General features: G+C 46.3%; 2 protein-coding genes across 2 annotated transcripts; both read right to left on the bottom strand.

Annotated features, from left to right (window-relative positions):
* Nucleotides 1-14,833: 14,833 nt before the first annotated feature.
* LOC101768271 (aspartyl protease 25) lies at nt 14,834-16,751 on the bottom strand. The gene is made up of 2 exons (XM_004966869.3): nt 16,522-16,751; nt 14,834-16,394 (listed from the first exon to the last, which is right to left on the bottom strand). Exons 1-2 carry the CDS (start codon nt 16,694-16,696, stop codon nt 15,121-15,123), a joined length of 1,449 nt encoding a protein of 482 aa, XP_004966926.2. The 5' UTR covers nt 16,697-16,751; the 3' UTR covers nt 14,834-15,120.
* Nucleotides 16,752-20,618: 3,867 nt separating this feature from the next.
* LOC101766221 (protein DMP2) lies at nt 20,619-21,585 on the bottom strand. Its single transcript, XM_004965247.3, has one exon. It carries the CDS (start codon nt 21,544-21,546, stop codon nt 20,839-20,841), a length of 708 nt encoding a protein of 235 aa, XP_004965304.1. The 5' UTR covers nt 21,547-21,585; the 3' UTR covers nt 20,619-20,838.
* Between the last annotated feature and the right edge of the window lie 4,333 nt (nt 21,586-25,918).

Raw genomic sequence — 25,918 nt, 5'->3', positions numbered from 1 at the left:
CTTTGTCAGGTGCATCACGTCTATTGCGTTGCGAACCTCTAGGATTTCCCAATAAGGTAGCTCCCAAAATATTGACTTTTTCTTCCACATGAGTGCATGTCCGTTATCGTCGTTCGGAACAAGTTGGCTACCAAGACTCTTTGCAAATACTACATTTACATCCTTCATCATCTCGAAGACACGCTTTCCATTATGGTGTGTAGGTTTTTTACGATGGTCTGGAGCCCCTTTGAAATGCATACCGCTCTTTCTCAGCTGGTGGTGAGCAGGGAGAAATGGACGATGACCCATATAGATGACCTTCTTACAGTGCTTCAAATACATGCTATCTGTGTCGTCTAAACAGTGGGTGCATGCCCGATATCCCTTATTTGTCTGTCCCGAAAAGTTACTCAGTGCAAGCCAATCATTGATGGTTACGAACAACAATGCTCGTAGATTAAAGATCTCTTGTCTATCCTCATCCAACACATGTAGACCTTCATCCTTCCAGAGCTGTAAAAGGTCATCAACCAACGGTCTTAGGTACATGTCAATATCGTTGCCAGGTTGTTTTGAGCCTTGGATAAGCGCCGGCATCATAATGAACTTCCGCTTCATGCACAGCCAAGGAGGAAGGTTGAACATACATAAGGTCACAGGCCAAGTACTATAGCCACTACTCAACTCACCAAATGGATTGAATCCATCAGTACTTAAACCAAACCTTATGTTCCTTGCTTCACTTTCAAAGTCTGGGAATGTTCTATCAATTGATCTCCACTGTGCCCCATCTGCGGGGTGTCTCAGCATCTCATCTTCCTTACGGTCTTCTTTGTGCCATCGCATCAACTTAGCATTCGCCTTGTTCCTGAACAAGCGCTTCAAGCGTGGTATTATAGGGAAATACCACATCACCTTCGCGGGAACTCTCTTCTTGGGAGACTGCCCCTCGACATCACCAGGATCATCTCGCCTGATCTTATACCGCAGGGCTTCGTAGACGGGACAAGCATCCAATTTCTCGTATTCATCACCACGATAGAGGATACAGTCATTAGAGCATGCGTGTATCTTCTGAACATCCAATCCGAGAGGGCAAATAATCTGTTTAGCTTCATATGTTGTGGACGGTAATTCATTATTCTCAGGGAGAATCTTCTTGACAATGTTCAACATCCCCTGAAATGCCTTATCAGACACACCATTTTTTGCCTTCCATTGCACAAATTCTAGTGTCGTACCTAGTTTTTTATGGCCCTACTGGCAACCTGGGTACAACAATTTTTGGTGATCATCTATCATGCACTGCAACTTTGCTGCTTCCTTCTCAGTTTCGCAATCTCTGTATGCATCTCGTATCACCTGACCAAGGTCATCAGTAGGGCCATTTTCTGCAAACTCATCTTCATCAGCGTCGCTCATTGTAGTATCTGCAAAAGCTTGGCCTGCAACCCAGTCCGGAATGGTGTCATCTTCCTCCTCCTCCTCGCCATCTTCCATTACAACCCCTAGTTCACCGTGCTTGGTCCAAACCAAATAGTTAGGCATGAAACCGTATTTAAACAAGTGGTTGTGAATAGTCCCCCAGGAATCCTTTGAATACTCCTTCCTGTTATTGCATTGGAAGCATGGACAACATACGAACCCATTCTCTGGCTTGTTCGCTTTTGCCACTTCGAGAAAATAATGCAAGCTATCAATAAACGCCTTGCTCCGCCTGTCTGCATTATACATCCATTGCCGGTCCATCTGCATCGTATTACGCATGAAAATGGATTGCACTTGACAATGGATTACGCATGAAAATCGATTAAAGATCCAAACAACATGGTACAATACAACAACATGAAGATCCAAATACACATATTTAAATTAAAGTCCCAAACAACATGATACAATACAACAAGCCATCCACTGGTTATTATCAAGGAGGACTTTAAGCATCCTTGGACGGTGAAGACGAAGGTTCCGCTGACCCAACCTCATCATTAGGTTTATTTGTGCCGCCTGAAACGGTAGTACTAAGTGGACGTGAAACACCCGGGACTGAGGGTGGAGCATAACGACCACCAAAAGGAGGTTCCTAACCCGCGGCAACAGCTTCTTCATGACGTTGCTGCAAATAACGAAGCATTGCTTTTTCCAACGTGCTCATTTTCTTCAGCTTATGCTAAGGTCCAACTATGATTTTCCCCTTTCGGAAAGAGGAACCGCGATCGCCCCCACCATCAGCACTTCCTCCAATAGCAGAAGCCATCTATGTACAAAAATTATTACCTTAACACTGCATAAGTTGTTGAACTTGAAGACCGTGATCATCTCGCGAGCATGTCCTCAACTGGGCGGCACCGCACTTCGTCATGAAAGAGGTTCGATGCTACGGAAAAGGGAACACGGTCACGATATCTGTATCCACTCTTTCTCGTAGAATCGAACCTCCTTCTTGACATACGTTGCTGCTCGGCGGAGAACATCATCGCAGAGATGAACACGGTATGCAAGTTCAACAAGTATGGATTTGAAAAACCATATTGAATTTGATAAGTTCAACAAGTAGCAGAAGCCATCTATGTACAAAAATTCTTATCTTAGCACTGCAGAAGTTGTTGAACTTGAAGACCGTGATCATCTCATGAGCATGTCCTCTACTGGGCGGCACCGCACTTCGTCATGAAAGAGGTTCGATTCTATGGAAAAGGGGACACGGTCACAATGTCTGTATCCACTCTTTCTTGTAGAATCGAACCTCCTTTTTGACATACGTTGCTGCTCGGCGAAGAACATCCTCGTTGAGATGAACACGGTGTGCAAGTTCAACAAGTATGGATTTGAAAAACCTTATTGAATTTGATAAGATAAACCGTCTAGGCAAGGTAGCATCATTCTTAAACCACTGCAAGAATGCATACTGTATATGACACATCAATCTCCTTAGAATTCTAGCTCAAAATACCTCTCCATTTTCTACTTCATCACATTCTAGCAAATAATCTTTCCATCTCCAAAGCATAAATCAAAGCATAACATGAGGATGAAGTAGCAACACTTGTGTTGGCTGAGTGAAATTCCTACGAAAATGAGGGAAAATACTTTGGGCAGCACCTCCCTTGCTTCGGCACCACCGGAGAGTAGGTGAAGCTCAGCTCTCTGTTAATGTGCTGGACTGGCTCGGGTTGGAGGAGGAAGACAGGCCTTTGTCTTGGTATATAATGGGGATAAGTTTTTATCCTGGTTAAAAACTCCAACCGAGACAAAAAGAAACACCTTTTGTCCTGGTTGAAAGTTTAGTCCCGGTTGGAGCTTCCAACCGGGACAAAAGGGTGTCCTGGTTGGAAACTTTTTGTCCCGGTTGGAGGCTTCAACCGGGATAAAAGGGTGCCGCCACCGATGTTCCGGAACTAGCCGTTGCAACCAGGACTAAAGGGGGGCCTTTAGTCCCGGTTGCAATTACCAACCGGGACTAACTCTCCCCTCCATTTTTGCCTACTGTGGCGCACCCCCTTTTATCCCGGGCCAACTTTAAACCGGGACAAAAGGGGGCGTATCGAAAGCCAATTTTCTACTAGTGTCGTTTTTAGACGCACGCTCGTCCCTACGCTACAAGAAACACACTCCTATAGATACGTTTTATTTTTAGGTTAGATACACTTTATTTCATCTCTAGTGAATTATAGATACGCTTTACTAAAGCGTGTCAGGAGCGTCTCCTTATGGACCATGTCAAGAACTTTAAACATGTTTTGTCAAACATGTCTACAAGATAAGAGACGCTTTCTAGAGACGGTGACAAGCGTGTCTACCCGACATGAGATGTTTTCTAAAGACAGTGCTAAGCGTGTCTCGTAGAAGACATGAAACGCTTTGCAGAGACGGTGAATTACGTATCTACGTCTTATAGAGACATTTTAAATTAAGTAAAGTTGATGCGCTCTTTGTATTTTTCTTTCTCAATGCTAATATAGTTTCTAGAATTATTTTCTAATATAATACATGCGTAACCATATTTACTTTGGACACCATAGTATGGATGAAAAATACATGAAATGTATTCATTTAATATTAGAGCAATAGAGTTAGCAACAAAATTAATCATCCCCATACATCTAGATATTACATATTCCCTTAAAACTTACACGCTGCGTTCTAATTCTATTTAAAAAGCTTTGCGCAAGCAGACAGACACTTCTCTTTAATTCTCAATCTGGTACTTATGTCGGCCAACTTAGACCCCTTCGAATTTTGAGGCTTCTATGTGGTCGCACGTGCCACATTTGGGCGGAGGAGACAACCATATACCTTCCGCCTATGTTTATTGACATGCTTCTACGATCCTGCAAAATAAATAAATAAATTAATTCAATAAAAATTCTAGAAAATACAACACCACACATATTTCTGTAATGAATTTAGAAAAAAAGCTTACCTAGCGATGAAAGTGAAGGTTATTTCTTAATGATTGCAATATTATACTCAGAAGTCATGACTTATTCTACACACAACCACACAAGCTTAGAAGTTGTAACATTATACCACAACACAAATATAACCAATTTGTTTTTCTACCACATTCACAAATAGCCAAGTTCAGATAAAATCACCTATCCAACTGACAAAGTGGCAGATTCCAAGGATCATTCCACTTAGTGCAAACAAAGACAAAAGAGAATAAGTTTTAATGCTAGTTAGCACATATGCAGATACCAACCTCATCGAGTAGCTTTTCAAACTGTAGATTGACACTTTCAGCATGTGCACACACATCAGTACATCACAGGAACCTGTATGCAAGTCACAGTTACTTTCACATCCATGTCATTGTAGCAATGGACCAGATAGTTAGAAGAAAATTATATTTTCTCAAATTATCACAATGAGAGAAAAGTTTGACAGAGTAATGCAGACTTCATAGGAAGTTATTTAGACCAATAGGACCACAAGGACTAACCCAAATTTGTTGGTCTCCTTCACCATTTTTATTTCTTCCTTGTTATACCCATTCTCAATAACTGGTGCATTGTATGGAAATACCCATTTTCAGCATGAAGAACTCATGACTAAAATAATTTGATATATGCTCACTACTGGAAAGCAAAATTTCCTTGTCAGTACGAAACATTAAGGTATCATTACAGCCACTTAATATACAAATACTAAAAAAATATAGCATATTGGGAAATTGTAAAAGGTAAACAAATGGTATGATAAACAACTACATAACGTAAGCTACCTGCTAAGTCTGTAGAACATGACTTTGCAAAAGCTACCTTTCACCTCGATAGTTTCTTTCGTAGCCATTGGACCCTATCTTGGACTGTAAAAGATTTCACACTTGATGTTCTCCTAAACCACAGTAGCTCGGAGCTAGCAGTAATATAGCTAGTAATTGTGTATATGCAGATCTCACACCCCTAGAGAACAAGTGAATTATCAAACAAAGATGCAGCATGCTGGTAAAAAAAAAGGATTGGTAACATGAGGTAGTAAACAAGATCTGTGGCAACTACTTTGAAGACCATAATCAGTACATTGGAGATAAATTATTGATCACATCATAGTATTTAAAATGTAACATAAAACTATAAACACAAGATTGAGAACACGAAGTCAGTTGAGCATTTTAGAGAATGAAATTCAGGAACACGAAGTCCCAGTTGAGTACACACTGGTAGAGAATTGGCCTTTAGTCTCGATTGGTAGGGTGCATATCTCTCGGATATCCATTCGGGATAAACCAACCGGGACAAAAGGGGGGGGGGTCTTTAGTCCCGGGTCTTTTAACCGGGAGTAAAGGTCCCCCTTTAGTCCCGGTTGGTGTCACCAACCGGGACTAAAGGGGTCCCCTTTAGTCCCGGCTCGATTCCAACCGGGACTAAATGGCGCTTGCATGGCACTGCCGTGACTTCTTTCAAGCTCAATTATAATAAGGATCCAGTGGAAGCTACGTGCGTAAAATGTTCATGCATATTAGAGCTAACTAACATGTAGAGATAAGGAAAAAGACATCGAAAGTAGACGGTATACACACACTTACTTGAAGTTGTATGGAGGTAGTATGAAATCCTTGAATGTTTGTTTGTCTAGGAAATTGTATATTTCCACAAAGGTTTTTTCCGGCGCTAATTGTATCTGTTGTTGGTTAACTACAGATGGATCCATGAAGCCTACATGTAGGTACGCCTCTTGGCGGCATGTCTGAATTAGCATCCTACATGAAATGGAAGATGAAGTTAGTACGGTGACGCACGCCAAAATTAACATGTAGAGATAAACGGACACTTACAGAACCCAAGCGCTAATCAGAGAGACGTCCAGGGCATCATGATGGTACACTTCGTATATATCCTTGAAGTCTAGCCACAGCACTTTCTCCCCTTCACCGTGAAAATCTATCGGTTTTACCTTCATGCCGATCATCTCCCTCGAGTCGGCGGATTTCATAATGTACCATTGATGGAATGCGTACATCTTTGTTGATAGCTTCCGTACCAATGAAGGCTTTACTAGAGGTTTGCCTAGCTCATAAGGCCATCTCGGCTCAGGGGGCGGTGCAGTTGGCGTCTCAACTTGCCCTATGCATTCATCAAGTCGCAGACCTGTTTCTTCCATGAACTTCAATACATTTGCTTGTTGATCCAAGGGCATTGCTTTTACCCGTTGAGCATCTTTTTTTGATAAATGGCTGAGGTCGGGGACTGGACCGCTAGAAGATGACTTTCCTTTCCTTTTATCCTTTTCATCAGCCTTTACTAGAGCCCATTCATAGTTTGACAAGAGTGGTATCCTTTTCTTGGCTCCTTCTTCCATCCTGATAAAAAAGTTTAAATCTCGCCAACTTACTGGCGGTGGCTCCATCTCCCTTGCTTTTTTTTCTTCAGCTTGTTTCTTGAACCACTTACTGGCCTCTCGTTGGATTTCTACCCACTGTTCCGCATGAGACATTGCCTCCCAACGTTCCTTACGAGTCACTTCAGGCTCCTTTGTTTTCTTCTTTCTCTGTCTTTGCTTGGGAGGCGGTGCTCGTGACTTCTTTAGTGGTGGTGCAGGTTCCTTCAAGGGGTCCGCTCTTGGTGCCGGCGACGGTGATCGGGGAGGGGTGTTGTTATTGTCGTCGTCGATCCCAGCACCAAGATGTGGTGGAGATGGAGACCTTGATATAGATGGAAGGGACGATCCTGGAGCAGGAGATGACGGTCTCGAGATATGAGAAGAAGGTCGCTGCTGGAGATCTACAGGGAGCGGTCTTGAGGTCTGAGGAGATGGCTCCGTGCCGGGAATAATGATGTAGCGTTTTTGCCATAGAATGATCCCATGAAGCGCATCTGCCAGTGTCTTTTCCCCATCGCCTCCCGGGAAGTCGAGCTCTAGACCTTCATACTGGGGATCAACTATTTGCTCTACGCAGACACTAGCGTAGCCTGTTGGAATTTCCATGCCATGACTGCTCTGCCCCGCCAGGGTTGCTAACGCACTCCCGTACGCTACCTGTACATATAGCAGAAGTAAACAAGTTGAACTCCAATCTCGAGGCCTGGATCAATTGACAAGATTGCATAAATATTATGTATAAGTATACCTTAATAGTGAGGTTGCCGATCGGTGCATGCAACTCACATGAGGTCCGTTGTGTGATGGTATCCACGGGGAACCGTTGCTCCTCCATGGGTAACCTGGGCGTCTGCGCATCGGGGACCCCTGTAGAAGCACAACTGCTCAAGAGGCGTTGAGAAGGGCTGGCGGTATTAGGAATCGGCAATGCTCCAGATTGGGCCAACTCCGCAACTGCGTGGGCCACCCGCCGATTGATTTCATCCATCATTCTTTGTTCTTGTGCCTGCACTTTAGATTCTAGCATCTGCCGCCAGCTCTCCTCGATCTGTTACTTTCTTCGCTTCCAGCTTCTGTACGAGGCGTTGTCGCCTCGGAAAGCAAACTTCCACGGAACCACCCTGAACCCTCGGCAACGTCCTGGGTGCTCTGGATTACCGAGGGCCAATGTGAGCTCATCATTTTCTCGGTCCACCTTCAACCTCCCAGCCTTAGAAGCTTCAATGTTCTCCACAAGATGTTTGGCCTTCTCACGTATTGTGTCATTAAAAATCAACATCCCATCCTCTTGGCTTAGGGAGCCTCCATGAGCGTAGTACCAATTTTTTTATCGTTCGGACCATTCAATAGTTGCAGGTACGATTCTCCGTTCGATCAGATCTTGTTCCATCTTCCTCCACTTGGGAATTGCTGAGCCATACCCACCTTGCCCCAAATGATGGTGGTAGCCCTTCTGACTAGCATTTGTTGTGTTGGTCGTGATCTTTTTCACACTGTCTTCACTCCTCTTATATTCAACAAATGCATCCCAGTGGTCCCTCAACTTTGGCCACGCGTTGAAGTCTGGAGTTCAGCCCTTCTTGATGTAGTGGGTATCCAGCATCTTCTTGAATGTCTGGAATTGAGTAGCCATCTTCTTAAGCGTCCACGCTTTGACATCCTTCTCAATATATCCTTCGGGAAATGTGAAATGTCTCTTCACGTCTTCCCACAGCATATTCTTTTCTGTCTCCAAAAGGGCGTACGGATTAGTGCTTCTGCCCTTCCATTCTCTGATGCTGATAGGCACGTTGTCCCGGACGATTGCCTCGATCTGACTCACGTACTTCTTTGCTACTTTCTCGGGAGCAACCGGCCTGCCCTCTTCTGTCACTTCCGTGATGACAAGCCTCCCTTCCATCACCTTTGTACGACCTCGGGTCTTCTGCCCTTGTGTCGATCCGGAGGGCTAACAGTTCAAGATTCGTTAATTAGTACGTAGTAGTAACGGTGGCGTGAAACAATACAAGAATGGTTATATATACCTCGCCGGAACCTTCCGCCACGGCAAGTTGTTGCTGCGGCTGTTGCTCTTCATTCCCATCGGCGGACATGTTGAGGAACATGTCCGCCTGGGTGGCCTCTTCATCCGTGTATGATAGTGGAACGTTGTCGCCACTACCATCACCAGCGATTATTTGCTCCATGATATACCTTGCGGTCTCATCGTCTGCCATTTCAACTATTGATGGAAACATACATGGAATCATACATCATTCTGTAGCTTTGATAGCTTGGATGGATCGATTGCCTTCTGCGAAATCGCATTGAGAAACGCGCATAGCTTTATGAGCGGCAACCGGACATTTTCTGGTAGAACACCCCTCAGTGTAACCGGAAGCAACTGGGTCATCAACATGTGGCAATCATGAGCCTTGAGATTTGTAAACTTCTTTTGTTTCATATTTATTATTCCCTTTATATTCGAGGAGTACCCAGATGGGACCTTCATACTATTCAAGCATTCAAACATGCTATCCTTCTCTTACTTGCTGAGAGTGTAACTGGCAGGACGTAAGTAGTGCTGTCCATTATCTCTCTTTTCCGGATGTAGGTCATCTCGTTGCCCCATGGCTTTCAGGTCCTGTCGTGCTTCCAATATATCTTTCGAGGTCCTATAAACACCCATGAAGCCTAGCACGTTCACGCAAAGATTCTTCGTCAGGTGCATCACGTCGATTGCGTTGCGAACCTCTAGGATTTCCCAATAAGGTAGCTCCCAAAATATTGACTTTTTCTTCCACATGGGTGCATGTTCGTTATCGTCGTTCGGAACAGGTTGGCTACCAAGTCCCTTTCCAAAGACTACATTTACATCCTTCATCATCTCGAACACACGCTTTCCATTACGGTGTGCAGGTTTTTTACGATGGTCTGGCACCCCTTTGAAATGCATCCCGCTCTTTCTCAGCTGGTGGTGAGCAGGGAGAAATCGACGATGACCCATATAGACGACCTTCTTACAGTGCTTCAAGTACATGCTGTCTGTGTCGTCTAAACAGTGGGTGCATGCCCGATATCCCTTATTTGTCTGTCCTGAAAAGTTACTCAATGCAGGCCAATCGTTGATGGTTACGAACAACAATGCTTGTAGATTAAAGATCTCTTATCTATCCTCATCCCACACACGTACACCTTCTTCCTTCCAGAGCTGTACAAGGTCATCAACCAACGGCCTTAGGTACACGTCAATGTCGTTGCCGGGTTGTTTTGGGCCTTGGATAAGCGCCGGCATCATAATGAACTTCCGCTTCATGCACAACCAAGGAGGAAGGTTGAACATACAAAGGGTCACAGGCCAAGTACTATGGCCACTACTCAACTCACCGAATGGATTGAATCCATCAGTGCTTAAACCAAACCTTATGTTCCTTGCTTCACTTTCAAAGTCTGGGAATGTTCTATCAATTGATCTCCACTGTGCCCCATCTGCGGGGTGTCTCAGCATCTCATCTTCCTTACAGTCTTCTTTGTGCCATCGCATCAACTTAGCATTCGCCTTGTTCCTGAACAAGCGCTTCAAGCGTGGTATTATAGGGAAATACCACATCACCTTCGCGGGAACTCTCTTCTTGGGAGACTGCCCCTCGACATCACCAGGATCATCTCGCCTGATCTTATACCGCAGGGCTTCGTAGACGAGACAAGCATCCAATTTCTCGTTTTCATCACCACGATAGAGGATACAGTCATTAGAGCATGCGTGTATCTTCTGAACATCCAATCCGAGAGGGCAAATAATCTGTTTAGCTTCATATGTTGTGGACGGTAATTCATTATTCTCGGGGAGAATCTTCTTGACAATGTTCAACATCCCCTGAAATGCCTTATCAGACACACCATTTTTTGCCTTCCATTGCACAAATTCTAGTGTCGTACCTAGTTTTTTATGGCCCTACTGGCAACCTGGGTACAACAATTTTTGGTGATCATCTATCATGCGCTGCAACTTTGCTGCTTCCTTCTCAGTTTCGCAATCTCTATATGCATCTCGTATCACCTGACCAAGGTCATCAGTAGGGCCATTTTCTGCAAACTCATCTTCATCAGCCTCGCTCATTGTAGTATCTGCAAAAGCTTGGCCTGCAACCCAGTCCGGAATGGTGTCATCTTCCTCCTCCTCCTCGCCATCTTCCATTACAACCCCTAGTTCACCGTGCTTGGTCCAAACCAAATAGTTAGGCATGAAACCGTATTTAAACAAGTGGTTGTGAATAGTCCCCCAGGAATCCTTTGAATACTCCTTCCTGTTATTGCATTGGAAGCATGGACAACATACGAACCCATTCTCTGGCTTGTTCGCTTTTGCCACTTCGAGAAAATAATGCAAGCTATCAATAAACGCCTTGCTCCGCCTGTCTGCATTATACATCCATTGCCGGTCCATCTGCATCGTATGACGCATGAAAATGGATTGCACTTGACAATGGATTACGCGTGATAATCGATTAAAGATCCAAACAACATGGTACAATACAACAACATGAAGATCCAAATACACATATTTAAATTAAAGTCCCAAACAACATGATACAATACAACAAGCCATCCACTGGTTATTATCAAGGAGGACTTTAAGCATCCTTGGACGGTGAAGACGAATGTTCCGCTGACCCAACCTCATCATTAGGTTTATTTGTGCCGCCTGAAACGGTAGTACTAAGTGGACGTGAAACACCCGGGACTGAGGGTGGAGCATAACGACCACCAAAAGGAGGTTCCTGACCCGCGGCAACAGCTTCTTCATGACGTTGCTGCAAATAACGAAGCATTGCTTTTTCCAATGCGCTCTTTTTCTTCGGCTTATGCTGAGGGCCAACTATGATTGGAACCTTGTCATAATAGGAACCACAATCGCCCCCACCATCACCACTTCCTCCAGTAGCAGAAGCCATCTATGTACAAAAATTATTATCTTAACACTGCATAAGTTGTTCAACTTGAAGACCGTGATCATCTCGCGAGGATGTCCTCAACTGGGCGGCACCGCACTTCGTCATGAAAGAGGTTAGATGCTACGGAAAAGGGGACACGGTCACGATGTTCGAATTTCCACTCTTTCTCGTAGAATCGAACCTCCTTCTTGACATACGTTGCTGCTCGGCGGAGAACATCCTCACCGAGGTGAACACGATATACAAGTTCAACAAGTAGCAGAAGTCATCTATGTACAAAAATTCTTTCCTTACCACTACAGAAGTTGTTGAACTTGAAGACCGTGATCATTTCGCGAGGATGTCCTCAGCTGGGCGGCACCGCACTTTGTCATGAAAGAGGTTAGATGCTATGGAAAAGGGGACACGGTCACGATGTCCGTATCCACTCTTTCTCGTAGAATCGAACCTCCTTCTTGACATACGTTGCTTCTCGGCGGAGAACATCGTAGCAGAAATGAACACGGTATGCAAGTTCAACAAGTATGGATTTAAAAAACCATATTGAATTTGATAAGATAAACCGTCTAGACAAGGTAGCATCATTTTTAAACCACTGCAATAATGCATACTATATATGACACATCAATCTCCCTCACATTCTAGCTCAAAATACCTCTCCATTTTTCTACTTCATCATCACATTCTAGCAAATAATCTTTCCATCTCCAAAGCATAAATCAAAGCATAACACGAGGATGAAGTAGCAAACCTTCGCAACACTTGTGTTGACCGAGTGAAATTCCCACGAAAATGAGGGAAAAAACTTCGGGCAGCACCTTCCTTGCTTGCTTCGGCACCACCGGAGAGTAGTTGAAGCTCAGCTCTCTCTGTCAATGTGCTGGACTGGCTCGGGCTGGAGGAGGAAGAAAGTCCTCTGTCTTGGCCGTATATAATGGGGATGAGTTTTTATCCTGGTTAAAAACTCCAACCGAGACAAAAAGGAACACCTTTTGTCCCGGTTGGAAGTTTAGTCCCGGATAAAAGGGTGTCCCTTTTATCCCGGTTGGAGGCACCAACCGGGACTAAACTTTTTATCCCGGTTGGTGCCTCCAACTGGAGGGGGAGGGGTTCACCTTTTATCCCGGTTGGAGCCTCCAACCGGGATAAAAGGGTCCCGCCACCGACAGCTCCCCACTAGCCGTTGCAACCGGGACTAAAGGGGGGCCTTTAGTCCCAGTTGCAATTACCAACCGGGAGTAAATCTCCCCTCCATTTTTGCCTACCGTGGTGCACCCCCTTTTGTCCCGGGCCAACTTTAAACCGGGACAAAAGGGGCGGGATCGAAAGCCAATTCTCTACTACTGACACTTTCATCTCGTTTCTGCTCTTGTTGCTGACCTCCATGATGGAGTGACTAGAGAGCTCCCAGTTGAGAACTCCTGGCTGAACTTGCACCCTAATCTCGAAGCATAAATATTGGATTCCATAGGTGGCAAGAAGTCAAGGACAGGCTGCTTGTCAGATATTTTGTAGGAAAAAAAATAGAAATCTTGAATCTGTACACTCCATCAGGGACGGGAGCTAACCTGGAGCTCCATTCATGGAGGCGGACGAGCCACGCTTGGGGAAGATTAGGCTAGATGTCGCGTGGAGGGAGGGAGCCATCATCGTGCCATGTAGGATCTGCCCAGGTCGGCATCCCAAATCCCATCAACTATGGTGGCACGCTCGTAGTCTGCCCGTCATCTGCCACGGTGCGGCTTGTAGCTCGCTAGGGGCGCTATCATGCATGGAGAGGGGACGAGGCTGCCATGGATCCGCGCTGAGCCATCGCAGGGGCGAGGGCACCTTGGATCCGCATGGCTAGGTGGGGATGACACCGAGTCTGGGTGGAAACGGGAGGGCGGGGCAACCACCGCACCACCACCTCGCGGGAGTACGGATGGGCCTGTCGCCACCTTCATCCACTGCTCCGGTGGGAGATCTCACCGGAGCTGTAGCTGGGCTTTGATCGCCTTCCCAATTAGGTATGGATCTCATGGCCGCAGGGGTCGGATGGCGTGTCGCTGCTGATGGCTAAGCGCGAGGAAATGGGAGGCTGATGGCGAGGCGAGCAGCTCGGGCAGGCAGCGAGCAAGCACTGGACGAGGAGGCGCGGGGACCGGACCATCGTGGCGTGGAGGAGTGGCGGCGGGAGCGGCGCGTTGGCGGAGAGGAAGCAGAGGGGCTCGCTGGGTGGGGAGGTGAGGAAGGATGGGAACGCGGCAAAGACGCGCACGGGGGTGGGGCCAGGTGCTGGGGGCGGAATCCGGAGGCCGGCAGGGAAGGGCTCCGGTGGTAGGGGGCGGGAGTCGGGGACCGGCCGGACGGTGCCCCTCTCCGGATCTTGGAAACAGGCAGTGACGTTGAGGAGGATGGGAGAGAGATCATGCAGTTTGTTTACACAAGAGACAATGTGAGAGACTAATGTGTAGGGTTATTTTAATGGGCTGAGACTTTATTTTAATGGGCTAAGATTTTGTATCTACATTTTAATGTGAGAGATCCAGCCAATGTAAGGTCTAGCTTTAGGCCTCGATGAAATTTTTTTTGCATTCTAAAACGTGTTAAAGAACCATGTTAGGCACTTTCTAGATACGTTTTGATTAAATGTGTCAACAACCGTGTCTAGTAGTGAAATCTCTGAAGATGTAGATACGTTTTCTTGATAACGTGTCAACAAACGTTTCTAGTACTAGAACCACTTAACATGTAGACATGATTTCAAAAACGTAGCAAAGAAAACTTATGTAGAGGAGGTTTTTCTTGTAGTGCTACGAACACACGCACGCAACTCTACTTCTATGAGCATCTCTAAAAGACTGAGCCGGCAACAAAGTCACCACTAACATCTCGTTATGGATGGGCACATCACCTATCCTTAAGGAATAGCGCTGGTTAAATCCTCTAATATATCCATGAGAATGTAAGTATATGCTTAGTCAAGAACTCGAACCCGTACATGCTTAGTCAAGAACTTGAACTCGGGTTGCTAGGTTCCATCGTGAGGTACTTTATCAGCTGAGGTACACACGAAACGCACAAATTTTTTTTATAGTAAACCAAGAAACCACATCCACGTATCCCACGCATGCATCACAAATTAAAGAGAAGGTACAACCGATATTCGGAGGTTCCTGCTAAATTTGCTAAAGGTGTGGCAGCTGACAACCAGCTTATGATTGCTGGGTTTGCTGCTTATTCGGTCGTACGGATATATAGCTCCGCACCTTGCAGATCACTCGTGACTCTTCTGCTTCTTATTACAGACTGGAAATGTGAAATGGGAACAAACACACCCCTAGCATTACCGTCTTCTCCACCATGCACACGGGTGGTGGCGATCCTTACTTAGCACTTAGCAGCGGTACGGGACGAACCCAACCCTCCCTCCGCTCACGTCGTACACCACCTCCATCGACGACTGCGCCCTGTTTCCGATCACTGCTGCCTCCCGCGCGTTCGCCGGCGCCGCGGCGAAGGCGAGGCACGCGATGGAGAAGTGGTTGTCGGGGTCGGGGAAGAACATCATTTCATCCATGGAGAGGTCGACGTCGGCCCCGCCGTCGAGCTTGAGCGTGACCACTGGCACCATGAAAATGTTTAACCCGGTGAAGTTGTAGCACGTGTCGAGCCTACCGAGCGACGGCGCGGCGGGGTACTGCGTCATCCATTTGCGGAAGTTGTCGCGGAGGGCCGCGTACACCTCGGGCCTCAGGTAGGTGAACGTCGTGTGCAGATCGAGAATGGTGTCGCCAGCGAGGGCGGGCGGCGGAATTGAGAGGTCCGGGCCGCCGAGGCCCAGCCCGACGAGCTCCACGACGTACAAGTTCCCGTTGTCCGGGTTGCTCCGCAGCTGGGTGTAGATCGCCTTGCGGCCGGAGAGTTCCGGCTTGGGGGCGCCGATGGAGAGGAAGCCCACGGTGCCTGGGGACGACGGCAGGCAGTAGGAGAAGGCGACCGTGCCCGGAGAGGAAGGGGCGCGGGACGCCAGCGAGTGGCTGTTCCGGCTGAGGTCGAGGATGCCGGTGGAGTTATCACTCGGCCTGAAGCCGGCCTCGAGGCACGCGAACCTGAAGTTCTCCACGGTGGTCGTCGACGTCAGCGTGAGCGTGTCAGTTACGAAGGTCGCGTTGCCCAGCAGGGTGTTGTTGATGGTGACGCTGAGGGTGCAGCTGGGTCCGGAGCAGCCGTGGAACGGGCAGTCCGTCGAGCCGCAGGGGACCTGGGCGAGGGAGGACGACGCCGACGGCTCGAAAGCCGGGTCACACGGCTCCCCGCCGGCGGCGCACGGCGTGCACTTGAGCAGCGTGGCGCCCGGGGTGAGGGTGTCGAACCCCACGGTGAACTCCTGCACCGGGGTGCCGAAGCCAGCCACGACGTGGTACTCGAACACCCCCGGCAACGTTTCGATCGGGTCGCCTTTGTTGGGGATGGAGACGCCACCGCCCGGTGCTGACGGTCCGGGTGCAGGGTCGCCATGGTTGTCCTCGCCGAACAGGGAGCAGAGGCGGAGGGCGTCACGGTGGAAGACGTCGGCCACGGACGTCTGTTCCTGGCTCCGTGCGGCGCCGAGAGGGGAGCATGGACTCAGCCGGTGCAGCACAGGCACCCCATCGCTGCTGCTCCGTCCTACAAGGATAATGTGACATCATTACAGAATACAAGTATCTCTGAGTAGAACTAGAACATTTGTGTTCCTCAAGAATATGGATTATTACACAAATAATCGATAACAAGGATTGCTATGACGCTTTACCAGAATGCACGGAGGAACAGGTTGGAGTCTGTTTCGGTTGCCGGTGGTCTCGGTTCGAACGGAGAACGTAGTGCATTCCGCCATGGGTGTAGCTGGTGTGGTAGGAGCAGCCAAGGTAGGGTGAAACAAGGAGCACCAAGCAGAAGAGCAAGGTTGATGGAACGGCTGAAGCCATTGCTGCTACCAGCCTACTACCAGTTCTGCTCCGATCCAAAGCTCAGTGAGAGGAAAGCTGGTGGTGGTTGCAGGGCAGGAAGCATGAGCCTTCCGTATATATAGGGATGACCAGCATTGTTCTTGTAGCGTTCTCGTATACGATGATTGAACACTAAGGATATTGAATGATTATTCTTCTCTGCTTTGTGTTCGGTTCTAACCTTGTTTGCATGGTTCCGCGTTCAGCCCGAGGCGTTGCGTTCGTGTTCAGCCCGAGGCGTTGCGTTCGTGCCGACGGAAGCGGGGATTGAGTTGGGGGTAACGCCCGGCCTTGGAGAAGTTTACCGTGCAAGTTCAATTGGTAGAAGCCGGCACAGATAAGCCACAAAACGTCTATGTAAATTTCTTCATTGCAAGTTGCAAAATTTGGATGTTTCGCGTACACTAGAGGGCTCCTACATTGGTGATCTATCGGTCATGTTGTCCTCTCTACCAAGATATTGCGTGGACTTCTGCATAAAAAGACGATGGATGCATGGCGATTGGCGAATGGATCACTATATACCTTCTACTAAGAAAAGAACAACAAAATTTGTGCTAGCGTCAGCGCAAAGCAGAACATCTCCTATAAATTGATACAGGTCCTAAAAGTACGAGAGAGAATTCATAGTACGAGAGAGAATTCTTTAGTTCGAGATCATCTATAGTAAAGAAAAAAAAATCACCCATAAGATCCTATCTGTTCCACAGTTCATCTGCCCTGCTTAACCTACCAGCCGAAGTTGTGGTCAACAGAGGAGAAAAGTAAAAGGTAAAATGTATCATTAATTAAATTCCTCAACGTAGTAGATCCAAGATTTTGGTGTGGAGTGGCAGCTCTTATGTGGGCTATTTGGTGTACACGTAACAATTTGGTGTTTGAGAAAAAATATTTTAATTTGTTTATGCAGGTATTGGCTGCAATTTTGATCTTTGTTGCAGCATGAAGACATAATCATCTGTTCAGCAAGCAAAACACTAGAGATCGTCTCTTTGGATATATTCGCCAAGAACGGATGGAGAAGCAATAATAGACTATGCTTTTGAATTTTTCATACTCTATGTATACTTATTTCCCTATTTTTTGTATTCAGCTTCTAAGCTGAGGATGATGAAAGAGCTTCAGTGTGTGCGGTTGCAGAGGTCAGATCTATTTTCTTTATTAAAAAAAAGTAGATCCAAGATTTGTCAAATGGGTATTTGAAGTATGTTAAAAACTGGTCAGGCAAAGTGCGATTAATTCACAACAGCAAAAATTATGACAAACTGTTCACTAGAGACATCTTAAAAAACTATTTTTTGGATAAAAAGATGTTTTTTATTTTAAATCAAAATAATGTACATCGATCGAGTTGATACAATCACCTTAAAAACACTCCCTACCTCTAAGTAAAGGAAATGCACACATGCAAATAAATATTTGACAAACACATACGTACTCTAATGACTATGAGTCCTCACTAGACGACCATTCATGTTCCTATATACGCCGCCACAACCAAAATCTATGAACCTGACTTCTGTAGGACAACCCAGGTACGAAGCCATCGGGACATCACCTCATCCGTGCTAACTCATCTATGTCGGTGCTAAATGCCCAGATGCAGAAAATACATCCGTGCTGACTCTATGTAGATAAGTAAGTAACAAAAGAGATATTTACCTTATAAAAAACCATAGCATTCCTGCAAAATGAAAGCGACCATCATGTTGGTGCCGCTCGTAGCAGGACTAGCATTTTCAAATCTTTTGAAATACCTAATTGCTAATTACAAAACATATGAGACATGGTACAAGGTTGAGATATCCATAAAGCTACATGAATACTCAACTTCAAGCTGGTCACAAAATTAAAGAAAAGGCTCATCATCGAAAGAAAATAATCATAAATAAAGTCTATCATTCTCCATCCGTTCTTGGCAAAATATCCAAAACAAGGACCTCCGGCACCTTGCCATATGGATGGTTTTCCTCACGTGTCCTCACGCTACCGAGGAAACAAAATCGCTGTCAATAAGCTCCAGTAAACAATACTAGAATGAAAAACAAAATCCATATCATTGAGTGTACACCAAATAATCCAGATAAGAGCTGCAACTCGCACTAAGATCAAATCTTTTTTCTTTTGTATACCCATTAACCAATTTCCAAGCATACGGTTTGTTGTCCTAGGTGTGGTTAATAACCTAGTACCAATATGAACAACTCTTCAAAATTTTTTTCAGCAATTAGTGGCAGGTGTTCTGTCCAATCATTATAGTAGAAAGCAATGTGATTTACAGGAAAGGACCAATTGGTCTGAAGAAAACTAGCAGACTAATGTTTACAGTACTATTAACCATCCGACAATAATGCTTGTTTGTACATTGCAATGTCATTCCTGATGACCGCTGAAAGATCAGTTGGTGACAGTGCTTTCTTGTCAAACACCCGGCGACAACGCTGCTTCCAAATGTTCCAAGCAGTGTAGATCATGGTTTGAATTTGATCTTCTCTTGAAGCAGTCCCAGCCGAGATCATCAGCTCCCACCAGTTTAATAGGCGATGCACGTTGGTCAGGGCTGGCAATTGGAAATTATTCCATTGTGCCATTATTCGCCATACCTGTTTGGCATAACTGCACTTGGCAATCATATGCAATGTCTTCTCTTCCGTGGTCTTGCACAGTTTGCAGCAGATCGGGTCCGCTTGGCCACCTCTTTTGATTATGCGACCATTGGTGGGCAACCGGCGTTGTAGGAGTAACCAGGTGAAAAACTTGCACTTGTTCTCAGCCTTTGCTTGCCAGATCAAGTCCCATTTGATTTCTGCATAGCCCCACTGAAATTGTAGTTCATATGCAGATTTGGATGAAAATTTCCCTGAGCCAGAGAATGTCCATTGGACAGTATCATCAGCAGCTGTCAGTTGAACTTGTTGCAATGGTACCCACAGTTGAACAAATTGACGGAGTGCGGCATCTGTGTTTATGCGTCTTAGTCCACGCATCCAGTTCCTAGATGTCAGAGCTACGGTCACCGATTGGTTTTTGCGCCAAGCCAGCTTGATGCAATCTGGAGCGATTTCTTTTGGTGCCTGCCCATTTAGCCATTTGTCCTTCCATAAACTGGTAGTATTTCTATTGCCGATCGCTATGGTGGTGCAGGTTCTAAATAGCTCCTGGTCAACTGGTGTAAGTTTGATTGGAAGCCCTGTCCAAGGCTGAGTGGTCTGCCCATTCGAACCAATTCGATCGTAGGCGCAGTGATCTGTTGAAAGCTGCCAAATCCAGGATGCCCAATCCTCCTAGCCATTTCGGTCTGCAGACACGACGCCAGTGAACCCAACATTTCCCAGCTCGTGCATCTTCCTTCCCTGACCATAAAAAGTTTTTTCTTATTCTGTCAATGCGTTTGATGGCCCATTTGGAGAGGCTGAAGGAAGGTATACTGGGATCGACGACACTGCATTTACCAATGCCAATCTTCTAGCCCGTGTCAGCAACTTGCCTTTCCATCCTGGTAAGCGAGCACCAATCTTATCAATTAGTTCCTGTTCATCAGCACGCCTTGTCCTCCCAAGGTGTAGTGGTAGCTCAAGGTATTTAACTATTTACAAGGAAATTGACTATGTTTGCCCTGGAAATTAAGCCATCATGATGGGCTGTAAGTCAAGCTCATCACATCTAATCGGGAAGAGTTCAGACTTGTGGATGTTTGTGTTCAGCCCGGTGGCATCTCCAAATGCAAATAGAATTTGTCTGAGGCTTGCCGCGTCTTCAGCTGTTGGCCTGATGAACAGAGCTGCGTCATCAGCGTATAAGCTCACCCTAAATATGATCGGGTCACCCTAAACAACTCTTCAAATTAAATAGCTGCTATAGCATCATAGCATGCTGACAGTCAATAAATAGAGTTGATTAGTTGTTTCCTTAGAATAATAGAATCACATAGATAATATTGCCTTATCTGTTTACAAATGCACAAACAACGTTCCAATAGTAATATGTGACGGGAGTACATTATAGTTAGTCTAACACATTAATATATTTCTCTACATGTACCGAAATAGAGAATGTATATGCAATATACAGAGACGATTAATAATCACAGCTTCCTTCCCTAGTACTGTGGGTCTGTTTCATCATACAGTCGACATGCTTAGGGCACTTTTGCTTCCTTTCCCCTCGTCTTCCTGTTTGTGAGGCATCAAATCGGTGTACCCGATGCTCTTCCGGGTCGTCGGGAAGATCATGAACACCATGCTGGAAAGGAACCCTAGCCCCACCGGCAGGTTCATGAGCACCTCCCTAACGTCCGCCCCGACGTCCGGGAACAGGCAGCTCTGCACGCCGGCGTTGCCGAGCGCGACGACAACGAACATCACTGCCGAGACGAGCGCGTGCACGAAGTCCAGCGGTCTGACCTTCATCCATGGCAGGTCCCCGAACTTGCGCCGCCTCTCCTCGCCGGTGCCGTCGAAGTTGAACGGGTAGAAGCCCCGCGGCGTGGCCACGCCGTAGTAGAGCCGGCTGTCGCGGCCGACGAGGCTGTCGGTGAAGGAGAGCAGCACGCAGGAGGCGGCGCAGGCGCCGACGAGCGCGAGGGTGAGGTACCGGCTGGCCGCCCCGCACGAGCCGTGGTTGCTGAAGGACGGTGCCAGGGCGTGAAATGCCATGACCGTTCCGGTCGGCAGGAGCTTGATGATGTCGCTGGCACCGCTCAGGGTCCTGTCGACCAGCGGCGGCGGTGGCTTATTCTGCGCGCCGCCGCCGCCGTTCGGCACCAGGAGCTTCATGTCGTGGGTGGGCTCTTCGGCCATTTGGGTCTGCACGGCGGCGTTGGGTCTCATGTTATTTATCACCAGAGTGCATGGAGGCTTGCAGAGTGATGTTGCGGTGCTTGAGGATTGCCTGTGCTCCATATATCCACAATTTTATGGTGGTTACAGGATGCGACATGTAATGTGACAACTTGTGGACCTTGTGGTGCATCCGTGGTTAGACATGAAACTCGTGCGAAGTAGCTGGCTAGATTGTTAAAGTTGACGTGGATGCAACATAGATCGTAGTGTTACACTACGGCAAACACTAAAGTTGCCGAGAGTAAAATGTTCGTCGAGTGCATTATCTCGGGCACTCGTCAAAGGCGGTGTTTGCTGAGTGTATCCGTGAAAACACTCGGCACACATTTTACACTCGGCGAAAATACTATTTGCCGAGTGTCAAAAAGAAAATACTCGGCAAACTCGCAGACGACACTCGGCAAAAAACAGACACTCGGCAACCCTTAAGCACGTGACCAGCACGTGCGGCGTCCATTAGGGGGTGTGCCGGACGTTAGTTGTTTGCCGAGTGTCCCCCGTCAACACTCGGCAAAGATGAAGATTTACCGAGTGTTAAACTCGACACTCGGCAAATACTTAATATTTGCCGAGTGTTTTTTGCGACACTTGGCAAAACTAAAACATTTTTTCCCTCCTCCACCCTCCAAACTTTTTGTACTCCCCACGTATGACATTTGGCACTGCATGTTAGAAGGTGGACTATTTACTGACCTTTTTGCTATATTTAATGAATTAATTTCATTTAGAGTAATTTGTTGATTTAAGTCAAATTTGAACTGCAAGTGATTGGAATAATGGAATAATATGAGTGGAAAAATCATATTCATGTTAATGAGTCCAAATTTAGGTCTCATCCAGGAAACGCAAAGAAATTTCGAACATTTTGTTAAGGAAACACGATTACGAACGTGTGGCCGAATGATTTTTTAATTCTCAAAAATATAAACGAAGTTTGAAAATCACGAGATTTGCCAAGATGCTATGATTTCATATGCGGAGGCTGTGGTAAAAAATTGAGAAGGTTTCGCACAAATTTTGACATTGATGCTTAGAATTCGAAGCATCTCCGGAGAGGATTCGTAGAAGTTGGAAGGATCCGGTAAGATTTTGAGTCGAATCGATACTTGAATTTATCATTGAGTTCAAATTTTTTTTATAGGCCATAGACAACTTAGATTGGTTCATGTCAAATTTTGGGAATTTTTCGGATCCATTTGATAATTTTTATTTATTAATTGCAAGTATATAAATTTAATAGATATAAATTCAATATGAGCTATAAATCCATGAAATAATTGAATAATATTAGTAAAAAATAAAATATGCAATGTTTAGTGAATTTCACTCGGTTTTTGTAAAGTTTACAGACTTTAAATTACTAAAAAAGTGATTTGCACATGAAATATAACCACTACTTTGCCGAGTGTCTTAACGGGGCACTCGGCAAAGAAGTGGTTTGCCGAGTGTCAAGACTAGGACACTTGGCAAACAAGTCCGTGGGTTCACTTCGCAGTGACGGTACCGTTTGAAAATCTGAAAAAAATAAATAAGGTCTTTGCCGAGTGCTTCCGATCTAGCACTCGGCAAAGCCTGGAAACTTCGAAAAAAATTAAAAAAGGCCTTTGCCGAGTGCCCGCGATGTAGCACTCGGCAAATCCTGGAGATTAATCCAGCCCACCCTATTGGGATACGAGGTAGGCTACACTAGCGCAAATCAAAATTTCTACCGCGTAAAACCAGGAAGAACTGCCGTATAAGGATCACGGGATTACCACTCGACGCACTACTGGTGCGGAAGATGTAGATTTGCGTCGGTGCAGTTAAGACGATCAACGTAGTCGTACGTAGTCGATCAACGTAGTCGTACGTAGTCGATCACGTCAACGTCCAGCAGCTCGTCCACGTGCAGCAAGATCGCCCTCGTGCCGCGGCTCGTCGTCGGCTCGTCGTGGCTCGTCGGCGGCTCATCCAAGTGCTGCAGGCGCAACACCTCCAAGGTATCCACACGTGCAGGGAGGAAGCGTCGCAAGCCGGACTGCTAGATCCCCGAGTTGCAACAGGCGAGGGCGTGGGAGGCGCGGCAGATGTATTTCGCCAAAAGGTGTTAACCGTAGGGCGCCTCCACCCCTCTATTTATAGAGGTTCCTAACGGGCCTCTGGGTCCGAGGCCCATTAGTACTTCTAAACCTAATCCAACTCGGATCAGATCCGAATTGGGCTTCTTGCCCCTTAAGTGTGTGACCCTATGGGTTTGGATACGTATAGACATGGCCCGAGTACTCCTAGTCGGCTCAATAGTCGGTAGCGGCCTCTAGCAAGATGTGCAACCTCCTATACGCACACGAAGATCATATCAGACGAACCATCACAACATAATATACATGTTATTCCCTTTGCCTCACGATATTTGGTCTAGCTTCAAGCCGACCGCTCTTTCTTGATCCTGTGATTCGGAATCCCTTTGTAGGTTAACTCTTAACCGTACGTAGCATGGCCATGCATTTTCGGATCCGATCACTCGAGGGGCCCAGAATATCACTCTCAATCAGAGAGGGGCAAATCCCATCTTGATTGACCATGTCTCATAGCATGCTTCTTGACAAACCTGAAAGCTACCTTTATAACTACCCTGTTACGGCGTAGCGTTTGATAGCCCCTAAGTAGGTCGATCCACATCTTGAATACATTCCACAATCTTAGGTCTAAGGACAAAGCGTATATGTTGTTTAAAGAGAGAACTACTTCTCGTGTTGGGTCAGTCCTAGCACATGTCTCCACATGTATCCACATTATTAGTTCAACATCTCCATGTCCATGACTTGTGAAACATAGTCATCAACTAATACATGTGCTAGTTTAATATTCATGTGTGTCCTCACATGAACTCCGACTAGGGACAACTTTAGAATAACCATACAAGTAAAGAGTTTCACATACAATTCACATAATTGCAAATCAATTCAAGTAGCCTTTAATGGATATTCAATGAACACAATATACAAATCATGGATACAAATGGAATATCATCATCTCTATGATTGCCTCTAGGGCATACCTCCAACACACCCCACCTTAACTCACGGACACACACACACCCACACACCCACATGCGCCGCACGCGCCGCCCGCCCACGCCGCCCCCAGCCGGCCCCCACGCCGGCCCGGCCGCCCCCCTCAAGCCCCCGTGCCCCCCCCCCGGCCGGCCCCCGACCTCCGCCCGCCCCACCGGCAGCGCCCCGGCCCCTGGCGTCGCGCCCTCGGCCCCGGCACTAAGGTGCGTTGATTGCTGCTCTGAAATTTGTTATCTGCAATACCAGAGTTATTAGAATCGCACCAATTGTGTGATGTGGTATAGAAAATGCATGTCTGATTCATCTCTAGCCACGCTGCCAGTGGTTCAATTTGTGATAGCCGCATGACAAAAATGTGCACAGTAGTTGTTTCCTTGCATCAACTTGTGCTAACAGCAACTAATGATGTATTTGAAATGTTATCATGCTTAAACTGCATTGTCTGAACGAGTTGTTCTAATACACCATCAGTCAGCCATACATGAAAATGAAATCCCAGGGTAGCTTATAACTGACTTGTCACTTGGAGGTTTGCATTAAGTATCAGTGCTTGTTGTGGAGTCGGCCATCATGCCGTTGTGTTGTTGTAGATGTGATTGTCGGCCATTGAGCCATTTTATTTGATGCAGGTTATGGAAAACCTCCCCGTGCAGGGGAGGTGCTATCGAAATTTTAACTTAACAGTAGTATGTTCTTTTTTTGCAAGAGAGCCTACGTTACCGTCCTCGAGTCGTCACTTTGCAGGATAGCAAGGTGAGGCATCCTACACCTCTCTTTTCGTATGATGGTCGTATATCATGTAACCTAGTTAGGCGTCTCCCGTTCGAAAGAGATACGGTTGGAAATATGCACATCTTTGCATATCTATAGCCGTATCTGTTTCGAATTGTCCACATTTTTTGGACAGCCTGAGGATGTGTAGGTGGGTTTAGTATCCATGGTCTATTCCGATCCGAGATAGAGTTTTGGCAGCACCTCCCTGTTGTTCTCCGGATACACAATCTCCCATCAAGGAAAGTATCTGGGGAAAGCGGGGAGGTGCTGAGAAAAGACCATCTCAGGTCCTACTAGCAAACGAATACTCAACCCTCCTAGAACTCCACAGAGAACTCAAAAAAGAGTGGACATTTCGAATAATCTAGGCCTTCCGCTGACTTAAGTGGAGCTATATCAACAATCATGTGTATGTTCCTAAAGGCATAAAGTCGAACAGGTTACATGAAGTTGACACTGATGCGTATAAGAGGGAGCAAATAGAAAGATAGGGTTACTATAATCTAACGTCTCGCCATACGCTGACGAAGGTA

Source organism: Setaria italica, chromosome IV, assembly GCF_000263155.2.
Source record: "Setaria italica strain Yugu1 chromosome IV, Setaria_italica_v2.0, whole genome shotgun sequence".
Classification (NCBI taxonomy): domain Eukaryota; kingdom Viridiplantae; phylum Streptophyta; class Magnoliopsida; order Poales; family Poaceae; genus Setaria; species Setaria italica.
Note: the sequence above shows the minus strand (reverse complement) of the source record. Positions and strands in the feature narration are given on the sequence as shown.

What these genes read in the sequence shown, in the direction of transcription:
- LOC101768271 (XM_004966869.3), bottom strand. Translation starts at nt 16,696, where the DNA reads ATGGCTTCAGCCGTTCCATCAACCTTGCTCTTCTGCTTGGTGCTCCTT. An exon ending in CTGTTCCTCCGTGCATTCTG is followed by an intron (nt 16,395 to 16,521) that starts GTAAAGCGTCAT and finishes TTATCCTTGTAG; the next exon opens with GACGGAGCAGCAGCGATGGG.
- LOC101766221 (XM_004965247.3), bottom strand. Translation starts at nt 21,546, where the DNA reads ATGAGACCCAACGCCGCCGTGCAGACCCAAATGGCCGAAGAGCCCACC.